Genomic DNA, 18,236 nt, shown 5'->3' on the forward strand with positions numbered 1-18,236 from the left:
TAGTTACCAGTTATGCCGATTGTGCAGTAATTATGTAATGTATTTTTCGCCTCCAAGCTGGAAGATGACCACAGCTCTATGGCCTCCTCTTTCCCCAACAGTCTGCCCATGACTACCTCACTGGACTCATCACTACCTTACTCTGTATCACCATCATAGACTGAGCACTTTTTATATTGGATGAAATCATTTTCACTGCTGTTCATTAAACAGGTTGAATATTAAAATTTAATATTATTTTATTGAATACTGTACATGTATAAATTAGCAAACGACCACCTCCGAATAAAGGCCAGCTGCTATATAACGGCCAGGCACTCAGGTCCCAAATGAACAGTTCGTGTACAAAACAACCTCTCAACAAAGGCCACCTCTGTATAAAGGCCAAAACATTGTTCCCCAATGGTGTCCGTTATAGAGGGGTTCCACTGTATATAGCGGGTGAAAATTCGTTGAACAAGCTGACCTCGAAACGCATGCAATGCAGTGCTTGTAATGAAGGAAACTAAATGTAGCTCATGATCACGTAAATCACCGCTGTGCAAGTTCAATTAATGTTTACCCCATGAAAATAGGGTTAGGGTTATAGAGTTTAATTACCCGCTATACGGTACAATGACTCGGAGTGTCACACAGGATTTTAAATAAAAGGGGGATCAAATTTTAGGGGTTTGGAGGCCAGTGTCTTATGTTAATTATAAAAGTACGTAGCTTAATTTCGTGAGGCCAGATAATAATAAGGAATAAGGTCGATTCATGGGTAATTGTATAATGAGAGTACAATAATTATAGCATCATGCATAACTGCACTGGCAGTCTGGCACCTCCAATGCTCGCTCTTAACACCATCATGATCACTGCATACGTATGTACCTAAGTTTAAAAATGATTGAGATTAGTAATCAATTAACGTATAAACTCTTATACAAAATATTTATAAAATTACACAGAAGTATAATTACATAACATTACACTGTTTAGGCTGTAACAATTCACAGACTTGAGTGTGTCCATTCGTACGAGCCAGATCGTACGCAGATTGACCACCCTGCATTGTATGAGCATGACTCAATACAGTACCACATGATGTAATGACTCACCTTGTTCCTGAGGTTGGGGTCAGCTCCACAGGAGAGAAGGTGACGGACAATGGCAGAGTGTCCATTTTTGGCAGCAGACATCAGAGGAGTCCTGTTGAACTGCATTGGGAGAGAATAAATGTAATTTATAATGCATGGTATAGACCGACTTAGAAGTTAATCATGCCATTTCTGGCTTACCTAGGAATGTACCGTATAGCGGGTAATTTTCGGGGGCGGGGGACAAAATATTCGTGGTTCAGCAATATTGAGACATTTCGTGGGTAATATTTTCGTGGTTGGAGCTTGCACTGCAGGTAAAGGTAGGCAAGGTCGCTTCATTCGTGGGTAAAATATTCGTGGTCAGACCTCCAACCACGAAAACCACGAATATTTTGCCCCACGAAAATTACACGCTATACGATATATATGAATAGCAGCATTCTTGCCAAACTCCTAACTAGCTACCTCACTACATAAACACTACTTTGTGCTTGATCGTGATATTCTTTTGTGATCACATGGACTTTGTGTTGAGTCAATGTATGGACATCTTGTTGAATGCGGTAAATAATACTCTTTTAGTATCTCTTGCGGTAGAAAGAGAAGTTAAATTACATTGCAGATCAGGCATTCCAAGGACAGTGCTAGAGAGAGACCAGCAAATGAAGTGTTTGTTCTGTGTTGATAGAAAGCATGTACAAAGAGTGGTGCACACAGAAAGGGCATGCGAATGAAAATTGTTGCTGAAGATGGAAAAATCCATGCTTCAATGACATTCATAATGCTTTCCAGTTACGCATGAGCGAGTACGATTTTAGTCTTATTCGTAATTAAAATCCTTTGAGTGTGAGGATGCGCAGTAGATAAATATCATGTGTTCACAATAATTACGCGGTGTGGTTTAGTGAAGAAAAGTAGTTTTATTTAGTGAGTAGGTATCAAGAGCGGATATAATAAGTTTTTCTGTTTCCCTCAAGAAGTATATGCAGGGAACAACTATACGTCCTTTATCCCAAATCTCAGAACAATTTCGATCACCCAATTTTGCCGCAGGTTATGTACCTGCTGTTCCTTGTATATGGCATTAGAATGTGTTTGATAGTTCAATGACATTGTACATGTAATTGTACATGTAACGTTAATGCACAAGAAACAATTCATTTGTATGGTAACTGCATGCTATCAGTGAAATGATATCACAGCTAGGCCACAAGCCTCGAAACGAGGTCGCGGGTGAGGAACGTATTTTAAGTAAAACCTCACTGTTCGCGAACGAAATTACGATAATGGGAGAATCAAAGTGGTGCTTAATTAGAAAAGCGCTATGTTTCAAAAAATACTGTAGTTCAATCCAGTTGCGCACGTGCAGTCTAAAGAGGTCTGTTTCTACAACCAATGACACATACATACAGTAGCGGTCAATATACAGTTCCCGTTATGTTTACGTAGTATGTACGTAGCACGTTAATAAGGAGCAAAATAAGTGCTGAAAGTACGCTTATGGTACTCTACCACGTACGCACGCTAGCATCTGTACAGTGCGTTTATTTTGTACTCTTGTGTTTTGTACCATTTAACAGCTGGATCTATCATGCACTAGTTGTGTGATATGGCTAAGCAAGCGTTTTGCTAAGGACTGTTTGTAGATCTAAAGTCATTATTTCTTGCAATGTGAAAAATTTCTAGGATTGGCCGGGGAGAAACACCAAAAAGCATAGAAACTAGAGAGCAGAGCATAACTCCGTCCGTTACAGCCTCATTCATATGTACGTTTGTCGCTGGTAGTTTTTTGCATACAGTCGAGTCAATACAGTTTTGGTAAGGACTGTTTGTAGATGTACAGTATGTACCGTATAGTTATCGGACAGCAAACATTTATATTGTCCGGGCATAATTGGAACAGATCTTTATAGAGCACGCAAAGTATCCAGAAGAAGCATGCAGTTGTATGCGAGCTAGCTAAGTTTAATAGAACAGCTAGTGTGCGACTGAAGAGCTATCTAACTTGCAGCACCCTTGCTGGCTATAAAGCTATGTTGCTTGGATCGAATGTGTCTCAACTTTTCAAGGTACCGTATAGTGGGAAAATTTCGCGGGTGCAAATTTTCGCTATTTGGCTCCAGAGCCCTCAGCAGAAATTTCGTGGGTTCTAATGCCAGGACCACCAATAGCTTTGCATGTGAACATATCGGTATGTAGGAGTTTATCCTGGTTGTATTTTTCGCATTACTGCTCTACCCTCGAAAAACGCAAAATTGAAAATGAAATGAAGTGTCCACTGTATTAGAACAACGAAAATTGCCCAAAAGTGTCTGGAAGCGTTCGATGAATTAGAAGATATACAGTTATTCCTTGTAGAGACTCCAAACGATTTTTGAATGAAGTACGTAGATATAATCTTGCGCACATTGCATAGCATGTGTTATTTCGATATGAAAAAAGTAAGATACGACAAGCCAGTAGAGGATCGTCGCTTTGTGTACCGTTAATCGTTTCTTAGGTCAATATTGATTGCCATTTCTGGCATAAAAATATTTGTAAGCCAGAAATAGCATAGCCTGTATGCGCCCAGTACATGCAGAACAGTATACTCACCTCTTTTTGTACATCAACAATGGCCCCAGCTTCAAGCAAGAGCTGCACACACTTCTGGTGACCAGAGAAACTGGCTGTGAAGAGAGGAGAGGCTCCATCCTGTACAGAGTCAAGTGAGGATGAGCAGGTGAACATACGTAATACATCATGTATAGCGAGTCAATTTGGCCCGGAATAAATACGATTTGGCGAATATCTATAGGTAGGGGCTAATCAGTTTATACAAGAAACAGCTAAACCTTTTCTTGACAACTGCTCACTGATCACTTCCTGGTGGGCGTATTCTCGAAGCAATGCAGGAACTTTCACTCAAAAGTGGGGTGGGCGTAATCTCGGTAGAGTACGGTATATATAAATTGTACAATGACACAGTTGAGCAAAAATACATTCTGTTGCCATTTCTGGCATAAAAATATTTGTAAGCCAGAAATAGCATAACCTGTATGCGCCCAGTACATGCAGAGCAGTATACATACCATTTCGGTGTTATATGGCATGATGTTCTTAGCTCTCTATGATTATTATATACGGGCATTTGGAATTGAGTGCAAATGTCTTCCAAATAGGCTTGTAGATTAGTGCATGATCACTCTAATTTCAGAGTAACATTACATTATTGAATTGTAGAACACCCTCACCAAGTGTTTGCTTGTCCATTCAAGTGTCATGAGTAATTGTATACTAATTATGCCTCGGTGCGCATGCGCAAGCGAGGTATACGGTAGTGTGTTTGTGTGTCTGCATGTGTGTGTGTTCATCAAATATTCTGATATATCCAATTATGGAGGGGGCTCACTGAACTTTTAAAGGTAGGATGGCTGAACAATCCAGTGTAGGACAAAGGTTGTAGTGGATGAACAATCTAGTGTAGGACGTGGTAGGATGTATGATTTGCACCACTCGTGTACATGCTTCCTATCAACACAGAACTCTTAATTGGTTGGTCTCTCTCTAGCTTAATAACTGTGCTGTTCGGACTGATAGGTTTCTACCAGTCACAGTAGACTCCATCCTCGTTACAAAATAAAATACTTCTCCAACTATATAACTGTAGATACTATTATGGGAGATAGACTCCATCCTCGCTTAATCTTTTCCAACTACAAGTACATAACTGTAGATAGATGTGTACTATTATGGGCTAGCTCCAATGAACACATGCATGGATATAGACTGAGGGGGGAGCTTGCATTAGTTTCACTAAACCACTCAATGGATGTTGCAAACGCTCGAATATACACGAGACTATGTGGTACGTTACGTACATGTACCGTATTCTACCGAGATTACGCCCACCCTAATTGCATGCTATAAAGCAGCTACAGGTGGGATGGACTTAAAAATAGCTGCTGAAGATGGAAAAATCCATACTTCAATTACATTCATAACGCTTTCCAATTACGCATGAGCGATTTTAGTCTTATTCGTAATTAAAATCCTTTAAGTTTGAGCATGCGCAGTAGATAACTATAATGTGTTTACAATAATTGCACGGTGTGGTTTAGTGAAGAAAAGTAGTTTTATTAGTGAGGAAGATTCTACTCTTTGTTGGTACCAAGAGCGGATATAAAAGTTTTTCTGCTTGCCTCCAAGAAGTATAATTATGCAGGGAACAACTACGTCCTTTAACAAATCTCAGAACAATTTCAATCACCCAATTTTGCAGGTTACATGCTGTTCCTTGTATACCGTAGAAACTGGACTATTAGCGCTTACTCGACTATAAACATCTTTATTTTAAGCGACATTTATTTTTATTACTTTATCTCTCTCTGCGCTCTCTCTCTGCTCTCTGCTCTCTCTCTCTCGGAGGAGGAAGAAGCCATAATAATACAATATTGTTCATATAGCATGCATGCACTGAATGCACATAATTATGTTTGTGATACTGTAAGAATTTCTTAATGGGTGAACCCAGGGCAAAGAAGATTAAAGAGTGCCCTGTTTTGAATCACGCACATGCACCGCCTACCGTTTCTAAACAAACGTGGCAATTCCATTAAAGGCACATGCATGTGCATATAATAATGAATGCAAGCGTGTATTTAAATCAATTTTGGAATCTTAAACTGACAGTTTAATCATAGATTGAAGTAGTACATCGATGAGTTGCACAGTCTTAAAGCGTTCTAGGTACATAAAGATCTCATAGCGTGACAAAAGAACGTTTTGTACCTCTAGCTATCTTCACAAAAGTCAAAATTCTTTTCCAATCCAACTGATGCTCACCATTAAGCAGGGTTTCATACAGGATGTTTAGCTGGGAGGGGGAAACGTTTAATTGAGGGAGGTTGGAGGGTCCTCTCCCGGAAAATTTTTTATCTGAGGTGCAATTTGGGTTTTTTGAGTGCTTCAAAACATACATTACTATTTACTAGTCTATAGTTTTATTGATGAGATTGTAGACATTTTAAGGAGAAAAGTCATACATTTTTATTATGACATCATTAATTTTCAGATTTCTAGGGGGGGGAGGGAATTTGGCTGGGGATAGGAAATCCCAGGGCCCCCCCCCCCCTCTGTATGAAACCCTGTTAAGGGACATGAAAACAACGTTTTGGGGGGCTCTGAATATCTTGTAGTGATCATAATTGATGGAACATTGTTTCCCGAGTGTTGAGCACCAATCCCTCTCCTTCTTCAATCTATGGTTTAATTGAGTCAATTGAGTCAATTGAACGACTCCACGCAGTCCACCGATCAATATCGTATAGTGCATAACTTTCGAGACGCTTAATTTTCACTATTTTCGAGAATCCTCCATGAAAAGAACAAAATACTTAGTTAACGGAAGATTCAACGTTATTTGACCAAACAGCACAACACGAAATGCTTTTAGAGGCGCTTTCCACGAAAATTAAGTGCCTCGAAAATGTCGCGGTCATAGTACAATGCAGACTGAACTCATGAAGTAAAGTAACATAAACACAACCAATACATTTCACTCGATTACATCAGCCAACTGATCACAATCCAACATACTCAGGTAGGTTAAGGACTGGGACCAGCAATTATTGCTGAATCAGCTAAAACGCAGCCACGCCCACGATTTTTAATATGTTTTGTGTGTAAAAAATTAGTTTAGCTACTTATCTTTTTTAGTTCTAATTCCGGAGGTCTAAACCTTCCTTTAAGCTCAACATTTTTAGTGTAGTAGGTAGTTCAAAGGTTTGTGCAGACTATTCAATTGGGAGGAAGCATGGTACTCTATGCAAAGTAAGTTATTAGCTTTTACATTTAAAATTAACAGCTAGAAAACTACGTTTTTTGCAAAATCTCACCTTTGGCTGAATGAACAGCTCCCTCCCGATTGAATAGTCTGCACAAACCTTTGAACTACCTACTACACTAAAAATTTAGAGCTGAAAGGAAGGTTTAGACCTCCGGAATTAGAACTAAAAAAGATAAGTAGCTAAACTAATTTTTTACACACAAAACATATTAAAAATCGTGGGCGTGGCTGCGTTTTAGCTGATTCAGCAATAATTGCTGGTCCCAGTTGGTCCCAGTCCTTAACCTACCTGAGTACAAAGGTGAAGTTATAACATGCACGGCTACGATGGCAGTTACTATAGCTTATGGTTGTTTAGATACAACTACACTGACTCGTACACTCACCTCTTTTTGTACATCAACAATGGCCCTAGCTTAAAGTAAAAGCTGCACACACTTCTGGTGACCATATAAATTGGCTAACCAGAGAGGGGACTGTCTCCACTGTAATGTAAACGATAACAAAATAGTTATTATAATTATGGATTTGTCCTCATGCACTCACTGGTCCATGCAACACCACTCCTATATACGACTGTATATTGTACATACATAGTTTAATAGACACATATCTGGTACACCCATGAAAGTGTTGCTCGATCTGCTTAACGACTTAATAGACACATATCTGGTACACCCATGAAAGTGATGCTCGATCTGCTTAACGACAACCTCACCACCTGAGATACATCTATAGTCTTGATTTGACACTACTGCATGTAACAGTGCAACCATGCTTTACGGCCATCCCTGAATAACTACGATCTGTTACATTATAACAGCCAAAATCAAAGCTCCAGATCGCAGACACGTGTACTTCAGTATAGAGGCGACCCCATAACGGGCAGAAAATTATTGCTGAGATATGTACCATTGTGCATGATCTATGAAAATCCAGCTCTAACTTGATCCTATACAAAGCTTGCAAGACCTAATGATTTTGTAGTACAGTCACATAAATGAAGCTCTCAACTACATACACCTCTCTGTATCAAAACCTTACTCCCCATGGCAGAAAATGTACGGGAAGGAGGCAACCGCCCCCGCAAATTTTTAACCAGAAACACACTAATTATCGCGTAGAAGCGCATGCAAATGGCAGAAAACTGCTACTTACCTTCATCAACAAGACAGTGATAGAGCTCATTTCTGCTTATTCTACATACCTAGTTGGCTAGTTATCCAGAAGTTAGCTAGCCAGAGGTGAGTTACTGAAATTTGAAGTTAAATAGTACAGGAGGCAAGGGCCTCCTCTGCCTCATTGCTAGTTACGCCCTGCTGAGGGCTGGAGTCCCCCTTCCTCTGCAGAAGTACCAACAGGAGTTTTTCTTCTATGTACAACTTTTGAGCATGGACTACTATAGCAATACAGTACTGGTACAGATTATTGGCACGATCAGCATGCCCAAGAGCTAGCTAGTAACTTGAGACTGCAGTGCACTAAGATACGCTTACATCATGGAAGTGACGTTTATACTTGTGCACTGTGAACTAAATAATGCCACAAGTTAGGTATGTGAGACTAATTTAAAGCTGCCTTAATTGTCACAGACACTGGACCACTATTTCACAAGGAGTAGTGAGCCTCAAGCAGCTTGCCAAGCTCTAGTGCAATTTGAGTGCTGATATGAAGAACCAGCAAAGTAACTGAATAGCTATACTGTTGCTAGTTAGACATCAGACATTCAATGTAGAATCATCCATAAGATGTTAAAACCGCTAGCTAGAACTAGCTGTAATTTTTGTTGTTGTTTATAGCAGGATAAGAGTTGACTTCCTGGAATTGAGTAATTGATTAGGAGGAGGGTATGGTTTCTGGTGTAACCCCTAAAATATATGGTGCATACGGGGTTCTAGCAATAAGCCTCCCTTCCCATAATTCTGCCTACGCCCCTGCATGGGGTCCGTTATAATTACAGACACTGTACCCTCTGCTCAGGAACTCTTTCTATTCCCCAAGATCATTCTGAACAAACAGTCACACGCCTTGCCTATCCAGCGAAAATTGAATTACTGCTTTGCCGTGTTTTGTGGCTGTAGCTTGTTTCTTCAGCCTTTTCAAATCTGAAGAACCATTTAGCAGAGTCCTAAGGTTCAAAATTACGGGCTAAAATTAACTCTACAGGTGAATGGCAATATACCTTTAAATTATAACATGAACTATGCAGAACGGCCTTTCCCCGATGGTATTCGTTATAAAGGGTTCCACTGCACAACTAACCTTGTCTAGAGTGTTGAAATTAGCTCCAGCTCGAATAAGGACCCTCACCACCTCATCATGTCCATTGTTACTGGCCCAGCAAACAACAGTTGCGTTATTCTACGAATGAAACAATGTACATTGTAATATAATTATAGCTGCAATTAACAGACACGAACACTCATTCTTCTCACCTCATCAGCCTGGTTGGGATCAGCCCCACCGTCCAGTAGCTCCTGAACCACACCCACATTACCAGCCTTGCACGCTTCCAGGAGTGACTGCACGAGTAAAGGGCACCATAGTAACAAATGTCAATTGCCTATGATGCGGGAAACGTGATAGAGTAATTAAGAACCTAATTTCGACATGTTAATAGCACAACTAACAGTCCTGAACGAAAATCTAACCACTATATCAATTTATCGGACACTTCTAATTAGCCCAGACCAATTTTCTAATACAGCAGACACTCTGGTATTTTAATTTTACAAATGTTTTGACAATACCTTGAAAGTTGAGATACATTCCTAGCATATAGCCAGCAAAAGTGCTGCAAGTTAGTTTAGATAGCTACCCCATCCTACTAAAATGGTTGCCGCTAACCAAAAGACAGAAAATAAAGTCTGCTACAACATAGTCAATAACAATTTATGCATACCCTCCAATTTTTTCACGCCTCACCCTCACCCCCATCCCATTTCCCCCATTCAAAACAACTTTTTAAGCCATTTGTAAGCACCATTGCACATAAGTCTTCCTTTTCATTACTCATTAGAATGCTGTATCTATAGTTTTATTGCTTGCTCCATAGTGATCCCTCGTTCAGGGGGTTGCAATTGTGTAATATTTGGGGTTGAAAGTGTTCAATTTTGTCCCCCATACCCACCAGTCCAGGGGGTTGCAACGAAAGCTGCAAGTCCTCTATAGCTTAATTATTGCATGGTGTCCTGATTGATACCAGAGTCTGCCAGTTGCAAGGGTGCCTGTAGGCCACCTGCCTCTAGGCCCAGGAGGTTAGGGGGTGGGCTAGTCACATGACCCATTAACTGTTGAGTCGGTATTCCTTGTATTTGCTGAGTCGGCATTCCTAGTAGCGGCACTTGCTGAGTCGGCATTCCTAGTGGCGGTATTTGCTGAGTCGGCATTCCTAGTGGCGGCACTTGCTGAGTCAGTATTCCTGGTGGAGATACTTGCTGAGTCGGCATTCTTAGTGGAGGTATTTGTTGATTCATCATTTTAGGCGGCGGTGGTGACTGTACACTCTAATACCGTATAGCGGGTAATTTTCGGGGGACAAAATATTCGTGGTTCAGCAATATTGAGACATTTCGTGGGTAATATTTTCGTGGTTGGAGCTTGCACTGCAGGTAAAGGTAGGCAAGGGCGTTTCATTCGTGGGTAAAATATTCGTGGTCAGACCTTCAACCACGAAAACCATGAATATTTTGCCCCACGAAAATTTCACGCTATACTGTAGTACATCTCTTTTTAGTTTTAAACAGAAATTGCATTGTCTATTTAATACTTAGCATCATACATCGTTACGTCTTGTTTAATTTTCAGTTGAGCGCCAAGTAAATTATTGGCGCTTAGGTAAATTAGAAAATAGATCATAACGCGGCCTGTAATCGAGGCTCTACATACAACTGATCTATGATAGCCTCGTGGAAACGCTACAGCTAAGGCCACTCCAAATGAGACTGTAGTTTCCCGTCCAATTCGCGCTTCCTGCTTTAGCTACCGCATTAATAGTCATTATGGCCATTATTTCTCTAATTATCCAATGAAATATTGAAATTACTTTTTTCTTGTTCTTTTTTTACTGTTTGTGGGTGTATGTGTGTATGGTAACATTTTTATGGGTGATTAATTAAATTCATTGATGACGCAACACATGTATAATGAGTAATGAATAATGATAATACTGCTCACACCCGCATATAATTTACTAGAGTCTCTGACGGGAAACTACAGTCTTATTTGGAGTGGCCTAATAGTACTCTTGCTAAGTGCAACTCTAATATATCCTCAAACTGAAATTATAGTTTTTTCTAATTTTGTGCGCCACTGGAAAATCAAAAATAATTTTTAGTGACGTTGTAATTAGAAAGGCGGTATATACCATAATTATACTCTATAGGACAAACTTTTGCAAATCTTGTAATTATGGAAGCAGGTAGTGCTATAAGTATGTACTTACATGTGCTGGCAATTACATTTCCCTGTGGATACACTACTATATACGTAACATAGGAAGTAATTAACCCTCTCCCTCCCACTCACCATTCTGGGGTGCCTGTGACACAGCTCTCTGAGTGAGCTGCTCACTTCCTCTACTGCTGGTCTCTGCTCAGGCCGGTCGTGGAGGCAACAAACAGCGAGAGGATAAAGGGCGTGGTTCTCCCCCATTTGAACATTGACAGATGTGTTTCGTCTCATCAGCTCCATCTTCCCCTCACGTTCGTATTGTGTCTTGTTTGGATCACTGGCTGAAATTCTGTACACCTTAGGCAAGTCCCCGATGACGGTGTGGATGATGAGATTGCCGAAAGAGAAGATGTCCAGCTTGGTGGTGTAAACGGGATTCTCTTCCTGGCTTTCCGGAGACATGTAGAAGAGGTGTCCCGGATTAGTGGACAAGATGGTGGGCACTGTTGGATCCACATACCTGGACACGCCCAGGTCTCCGATCTTGGCAGTGAGGTCCTCAGTGAGCAGGATGTTGGGAGCAGTGAGATCTCGGTGGATGAGGGGAGGGGTCAGAGAGTGAAGGTAGCGAAGGCCCTTAGATACATCGTACAGAATGTGGATTCTAGTGGCAAGGTTTGTGCTGGGATTCTTCTTGACAAAGTCGGCCAGGTCAGAATGAAGCCTCTCCATTATCAGACTGATGTCGTTCTTGTCATGGCCGTAATGGATTCCTTCAAAACTGACCACGTTGGGATCATCCAAACTCTTCAGAATGCAACACTCGTTGCGGAATTTTCTCACAATGAACTCCCTCTGCTGAGTGGGGGCATGAGGGTAGTAGTTGTCAGCTTGGAGCAAGATGTTATGAAGTTTCTTTGCAATGCACTTTTTTCCTTTGACTGTGACTTTGAAGACTATTCCATAGGCCCCAGAGCCCACTTTGTTTTCTTCCAGGCCCAGTCCCTCCACCTGGACCACTAGAGCATCCAGATCCACTTCAGACATTTCAGCCATCTTGCAGGATCTAGGAAGGGCGGTGCTTGATGAAAAATGGCATGCTCAGCTGTGACTCACGTGAAACAAGCCTTGCCATTCTAGACCTAGGTATAATTACCGTATAGCGCGAAATTTTCGAGGCACTTATATTTCGTGGATTAGCCTCTAAAAGCTATTTCGTTGCACAATGTTCGCGGAATGACTGCTTACCGGAAGCCACGCCTTTAAATCTATGCATGCTATAGTAGGTAATTCAATTTTCGTGGACTTAATTTTCGTGTAGGATTCTAACCCACGAAATCCGCGAAAATTAAGCCCCTCGAAAATTTCGCGCTATACGGTATGCTTATATTAACAGAATGGCTCTCTAGCTCTGTGCTTACCTTGCTGGTGCTCTGGGTTCTGGTTTGCTCGAAGGGAATCGTCATCTTTTAAATGAAAATTAAGAAGTGTGAAGAAGATATTAATTTCTAGATCTATAAAAGAGTTGTAAATGAACATTATTTATTGTCCATTAATTTTTTCTACACTGCAGATTGAGTGCATCATCATGATCGATCACACAAGTACAAATAATTATACAAGGCCGCCATGATAATGTGTCAAAAAGTGTATGGCAGTTTTCAATACCGTAGCGAGCAGGTAATTTTTACGTGGTAAATATTGTTTTATACAACAGGTGATTTTCAATTTTTTGCTTCATTACGTGCACTGTATTGCATGTTTTCCGATAGGAGATTCAGCTTTCCCACGAAACCCACAGAAATTACTGTATTAGCATATTGACGGGAAATTGTCAGTGCAAAATTCACGGTACTGGGATAAACTTTCACGCACCAGTATTTCACATGCAAAGTTATTGGTGGGTGTGGTTTCCTTGCTTTGAAGCGCGAATATTTGAAACCACGGATATTCCTGCTGAGGGCTCTGGAGCCAAATGTGCACCAGTGAAAATTTCCCGCTATAGTAATAATTATTTTGCCTGTCGTACTTTATTGTTGAACATAATAATTAAGTTTTTGATTAAGAAAATAAATTATTGCACACAAACGAAGATTGTGACCTCCTCCAGAGATTCTCATGGTTCAACAATGATCCAGACACTGCCCAGCTGTACATTGACTATACCTGATGGCCAACCTCATCTCCGCTCAGACCTTCCATCTCAAGAGCACACTCACTTCGTTCTTACCACAGCTATGGATACCAACTAACCCAGCTAGTGTGCATGAGCTGTAATATCCACCAGGCTATGGACCCCACGGCTCCGTCAGTGCTCATGCCACTCCTCACCATGAACTATCCCTTCAAAGGGAGGGGACTAGACATTCAAGTGAGCTGCTACTGTATTCTGAAATACAAGGTTGGCATGTAACTGCTTTGGTCAGAAGCGTAGAAAATAATTTCCACTGGGGTGCAATTATCAAAGATTGGGAGTGTTGTGCATGCTGGAAGTCACGTGCATCATATGACGTGTGAACATCTGTCCAGGGCAGCATGGCTGCTCTGTTAGTACAAAAGGCTAGCTAGATAATTAAAATCGTTCTGCTAGACAGTTACATGTAAATACAGTGCACAAAATAACAGTCGGACATCGGCCAATTTCTGCGCAAATGGCTTTATTTCCGAGCAAAGTAGCTTTTGTTCGGTTCATTGTCTGCTCAAGTTTAGAAATACTATTGCATTTATCCTCGTGGCTATGTCAGCATAATTATAATTACTATTGAAAACTGAGCTAGCTAGCTACATGTAGCCTATCAAGACTGAAGTAATAGTCTAGTCCAGGATCCGATGGTTACTGATGATGCTACCCCTTGTTCTTGTGGTGTGGAGAGATTAGAGGGCCGCCTTCCAATTGGAGGTAAAAAAACCGCTTTTCCAGCCTCCTAATATGACACCAGCATAATGTGACACCTTAATAAGAGATTAATACGGTAGTAGCCTTATGTTGTGTAGCTTTGGCACCTCCACCAAGGTATCAGCATGTACATGTACTTGTGGTGGTTTTATTACTATCGTACCCTCGCGAAAATAAGCCCATCTTGAATCAACGTCCATCCTCTCTTTTGCTTTGAAGTCTTGCACAAGGGTATTTTGGCTCGATTCAATATACGCCCACCAAGAGTTTGACCATGCGCAGTAGCTAAATACCACATGTACACTAGTGAAGAAAGCAAGTTTTTAGGTATTACTATACTCTTTGCTGGACCAAGCAAGATCAGACATACTTATAAGCTTCGGGACCTGTTTAATTTGCCCTTGATGATGTATATGTAGGGAACAGCTAGTCCTATAATATGCAGAGAGAAAGGTAACACAAATCTGCATGCACCCAGGCCAATTTTGCAGATTACCTTGCCTTGGTTTTCTGAAAATATACCTGATAGCTCTGTAAGAGTATGAGCTACCATTCTTCAGGAAGTTCCTGCTGCTACATCTGACGAGCAACGAATAGAATCAGTTCATTCCTTATAATATTATCATACTACCAAGAGTATAATTATGATAGAGAAGAGAGTATCGAACGTAGGCATACTGTACATCAGATGTATATGCAGAGAGTAACGTGACTTCCTGTATCTGTCACAAGCTTGGAATTTGCATACTGACCAATCCGAGCGTGGGTGATGTAATCAACTTTCTTGACCTCCGTTGTCAATGAAATGTTCATGCTATGTATTGAAATTAAAGAATTGTCATAGAGCCATTCAAGTGTAAGCCTCGATTTGATGCCGTTGGAGGGCGTATATTTGAGTGAAAACTCGCCGTTCGCGATTAAACGCCCAGTTCCCAAATAAGCCTTACGTATACTTCTTGCAGAAAAGTGTCGATGCATTTTCGCGAGGATACGGTATGGCTTAGTCCTTTCCCTGCTTTAATTAAAAGTGAATATTAAAGGGTGGGGATATTTTTGGGAGGATACGGACATACGGTATATAGCTGATTAATAGGAGATATGTATATATTGTTACATATCGACTCAGCAAAAATTGTAATTAATGGTCCTTTTAATTGTTTGAACTTATTTTGTAGATTACCATTATTGATATTGTTCGTACGTTTCACCCAACACAGGTCGTCATTGTACGTACAGTCACTCTATCAGGAGTGGGAGGAAATGCAAATAGCAGAGGTGAGGAAAAATGGTGTCCAACATTTATTCCACTATAGCAATTACCAGATTTTACATGTATCCCCGGTACATTGTACGTAAAGCTTGTGACATCAATTGTTAGGTGGAGAGCGAAATAATTACACACAACAAATTGCGTTTCACCCCCGCCCCCTTATCCCCAGTGTACGCTATCACTCCCTGCACCCTGACTATATCCATCACCCCCCGCCCCCTTATCCCCCAGTGTACGTTATCACTCCCTGCACCCTGACTATATCCATTGTCGATTGAAAGAGCTTGGCAAACAGTACGAGCTCAGGATACTGCTAGTCTGACTATATCCATCACCCCCACCCCCTTACCCCCCAGTGTCCGCTATCACTCCCTGCACCCTGACTATATCCATCACCCCCGCCCCCTTACCCCCCAGTGTACGCTATCACTCCCTACACCCTGACTATATCCATCACCCCCACCCCCTTATCCCCCAGTGTCCGCTATCACTCCCTGCACCCTGACTATATCCATTGTCGATTGAAAGAGCTTGGCAAACAGTACGAGCTCAGGATACTGCTAGTCTATGTGGACACGGTAGGTCCACTGTGTGCGTGTGCGTGTGTATAGGTGCATTGAAAAAATTAAACAGAGATACTTGTAATAAATACATACCGGTACATGTATTATGTGTACTCGTTTTAACTCGTTAATGATAGTTCATTTCACCATCACGAAAGCTTCATTGTCAAAAGCTTGTCAGTTTAATAATCACTAGCTGTCCTCTCTGTTCACCATGACAACTTCCCCCAGACTGAGAGCCACCATGCTCTGCAAGAACTGACCAAGATGGCTCTACTGGCTGACCTTACTCTCATACTGGCTTGGAGGTAATATTAAATAATCTGTTAGAAGCCTTATTCTTAAGTTGGTGTGTGAAGGGAGTTGTGTGTTTGGGTGACGAGTGACAATGATCACATCTTTCCACGTATTAAATAAAGACTCCCTGAAGTACAGAGATGACACGCTCAGTTGTTTCACCTATAGCTTTTTTCCTTTGTAGCCCAGAGGAGGCTGCACGATACCTGGAAACGTACAAGGCGTACGAAAACAAGCCCCCAGACTTGATCATGGAGAGGACGGACAGTGACTTCTCCTCAAGGGTGAGATATTAGCAGTTCTATAGCCATGCAGATAAGTATACGTATAACATTACCGGTACAGGTATGTGGAAAGTAACTATACAAATCAGTTGTATCAATTTAACCAGGTTAGCGTTTTAGTAGTCTCTCACTAGGCAATCAAAAATGTCGCTTAAGTGAAGTGAAATTGCATGCTATCATGAATATAGCAGTCGTCTCCTAGAATTAGAGTATGTATTATTGTATACCCTCTTTTTTTCAGGTGATTGACAGTCTGACTACAGTCAAGAAAGTGAATAAGACTGATGCTGCAACACTGCTCAATAATTTCAAGGTAAGCACTGCGTTTATGGGCATATGAACTACTCAGACTCAAGTTGCATGTTAATCTTACAGACAATGGAGAAACTAGTCCAAGCCTCCAAGGAAGAGTTGACGATGTGTCCAGGACTGGGGCCACAAAAGGTGACTAGCAGTGATAACCCTTATAGCATTGGATCCCTCTTTCTTATTACCATGAGTAATATTGCTCCTAAATAATACCCAATAGTTAATGTTTTTAATGCGTGACAATTTATTTATGCCTTCGTAATATTATAGCCTCGATTCCAGGCCGCAATGAAAGAAGAAAGACTTTGCAAGGGCCTGAAGTCGAGGCTAACCTTCATGTAGAGCTGTAATAGTAGTGGTAGTTTTTTTGATTAGCCATTCCTTTATTCCATTCTGCAGGCTCAGAGGCTGTATGATTTGTTCCATGAACCATTCCTAAGAACTAAGAAGAAGTCAAAAACAGACCTCTAGTTGAAATGCCCTATTGCGCATGCGTGGTTTGGAGAGAATGTGGGTGTGGTGACTGTTTGCTATAAAAACGCAATTTTAGTCATGTAATTGTACAAAACTACTAAAAGTCTATAGTGAGAGTATACGTTGCTAAAGTGCAGAGATATAAAATGGGTGAGTTATGCATTTGTCTATGATAAGCACCAGAAGATAGATCTAATAATTATAATTATTACAAATCAAGAAGTTGCAGAGCTATAAAAAAATTCAATGGGGCTAAAAATGTTGTGTTGCTGAATGTTACTGTAGTCTAGTGTATATTTGCACAACCAATCAATTCAGTCTACAATATGTGGTTAAATACCTAAATGTAGAGTATACATTCTCATAAGTGACACGTCACACCACCTATACATGGATGGTTTGTAGTTTATAACTATTGTATTTTGAGAATTTGTGTAGGAGGCAATTGCATTTAACGGATGCTTAACTGTTTGTCATTATAGCAATGTATGCATAGGTAGCTATAACGATAGCTATGAGTTAAGTGATTGCTATCATAGAAAGTGTTCATTATGACTGTTCATTTAATATCACTGGACATATTTATTTAATGCTAAATCCTAATTAATATCCACGCCTCGGATATGACATACTAATTCTTGCATATTCATGCGACCATAGTTAAATGTTATACATTGTAATTATGTAATGTTTTTCTCCTCTCAGCTGGAAGATGACCACAGCTCTATGCATGGCCTCCTCTCTCCCCAACAGTCTGCCCATGACTACCTCACTGGACTCATCTACCTTACTCTGTATCACCATCATAGACTGAGCACTTTTTACCCGAGGCGCGCGTGGGC

The 18,236-nt window shown here is 40.8% G+C and overlaps 5 protein-coding genes across 9 annotated transcripts in view; 3 read left to right on the plus strand and 2 right to left on the minus strand.

The window, feature by feature from the left end:
* LOC135350820 (RNA polymerase I-specific transcription initiation factor RRN3-like) overlaps nt 1-227 on the plus strand; it is a 46,977-nt gene extending 46,750 nt beyond the window's left edge. The window contains exon 7 of the mRNA XM_064549672.1: nt 58-227. Coding sequence (XP_064405742.1) covers nt 58-159 — 102 coding nt within the window. The 3' untranslated portion in view covers nt 160-227. The remainder of the gene's footprint in view (nt 1-57) is intronic.
* LOC135350761 (serine/threonine-protein phosphatase 6 regulatory ankyrin repeat subunit B-like) overlaps nt 1-18,236 on the minus strand; it is a 248,755-nt gene that overhangs the window by 87,040 nt on the left and 143,479 nt on the right. The window contains exon 20 of the mRNA XM_064549592.1: nt 3,678-3,776. Coding sequence (XP_064405662.1) covers nt 3,678-3,776 — 99 coding nt within the window. The remainder of the gene's footprint in view (nt 1-3,677; nt 3,777-18,236) is intronic.
* On the minus strand, nt 5,720-12,400 carry LOC135350796 (serine/threonine-protein kinase TNNI3K-like). The gene is made up of 4 exons (XM_064549634.1): nt 11,437-12,400; nt 9,345-9,431; nt 9,172-9,270; nt 5,720-7,394 (listed from the first exon to the last, which is right to left on the minus strand). Exons 1-4 carry the CDS (start codon nt 12,355-12,357, stop codon nt 7,326-7,328), a joined length of 1,176 nt encoding a protein of 391 aa, XP_064405704.1. The 5' UTR covers nt 12,358-12,400; the 3' UTR covers nt 5,720-7,325.
* The window catches only part of LOC135350816 (putative RRN3-like protein RRN3P1), a 152,198-nt gene continuing 146,642 nt past the window's right edge, over nt 12,681-18,236 (plus strand). For all 5 annotated transcript variants that reach the window (XR_010399284.1, XR_010399283.1, XM_064549662.1 and 2 more), the window contains exons 1-3: nt 12,681-12,788; nt 12,875-12,981; nt 13,395-13,672. The gene's annotated coding sequence lies outside the window, so the exon portion shown is untranslated. The remainder of the gene's footprint in view (nt 12,789-12,874; nt 12,982-13,394; nt 13,673-18,236) is intronic.
* LOC135351281 (DNA excision repair protein ERCC-1-like) lies at nt 13,592-17,985 on the plus strand. The gene is made up of 9 exons (XM_064550253.1): nt 13,592-13,672; nt 15,415-15,472; nt 15,637-15,699; nt 15,885-16,045; nt 16,262-16,338; nt 16,512-16,611; nt 16,853-16,924; nt 16,987-17,055; nt 17,320-17,985. The coding sequence occupies exons 1-9, from the start codon at nt 13,592-13,594 to the stop codon at nt 17,389-17,391; spliced, it is 753 nt and encodes a 250-aa protein (XP_064406323.1). The 3' UTR covers nt 17,392-17,985.

This window comes from Halichondria panicea, chromosome 17 (assembly GCF_963675165.1).
Source record: "Halichondria panicea chromosome 17, odHalPani1.1, whole genome shotgun sequence".
NCBI lineage: Eukaryota > Metazoa > Porifera > Demospongiae > Suberitida > Halichondriidae > Halichondria > Halichondria panicea.

Bases quoted from the DNA above. Each gene is read 5' to 3' on its own strand.
- LOC135350796 (XM_064549634.1), bottom strand. From the start codon at position 12,357: ATGGCTGAAATGTCTGAAGTGGATCTGGATGCTCTAGTGGTCCAGGTG. The intron at 9,432-11,436 runs GTGAGTGGGAGG...TTACTCGTGCAG, and splicing joins GTCACAGGCACCCCAGAATG to TCACTCCTGGAAGCGTGCAA. The intron at 7,395-9,171 runs GTTAGTTGTGCA...TTTACATTACAG, and splicing joins ATTTCAACACTCTAGACAAG to TGGAGACAGTCCCCTCTCTG.
- LOC135351281 (XM_064550253.1), top strand. From the start codon at position 13,592: ATGGACCCCACGGCTCCGTCAGTGCTCATGCCACTCCTCACCATGAAC. The intron at 15,473-15,636 runs GTGAGGAAAAAT...CCTTATCCCCAG, and splicing joins AGGAAATGCAAATAGCAGAG to TGTACGCTATCACTCCCTGC. The intron at 17,056-17,319 runs GTGACTAGCAGT...TCCATTCTGCAG, and splicing joins CAGGACTGGGGCCACAAAAG to GCTCAGAGGCTGTATGATTT.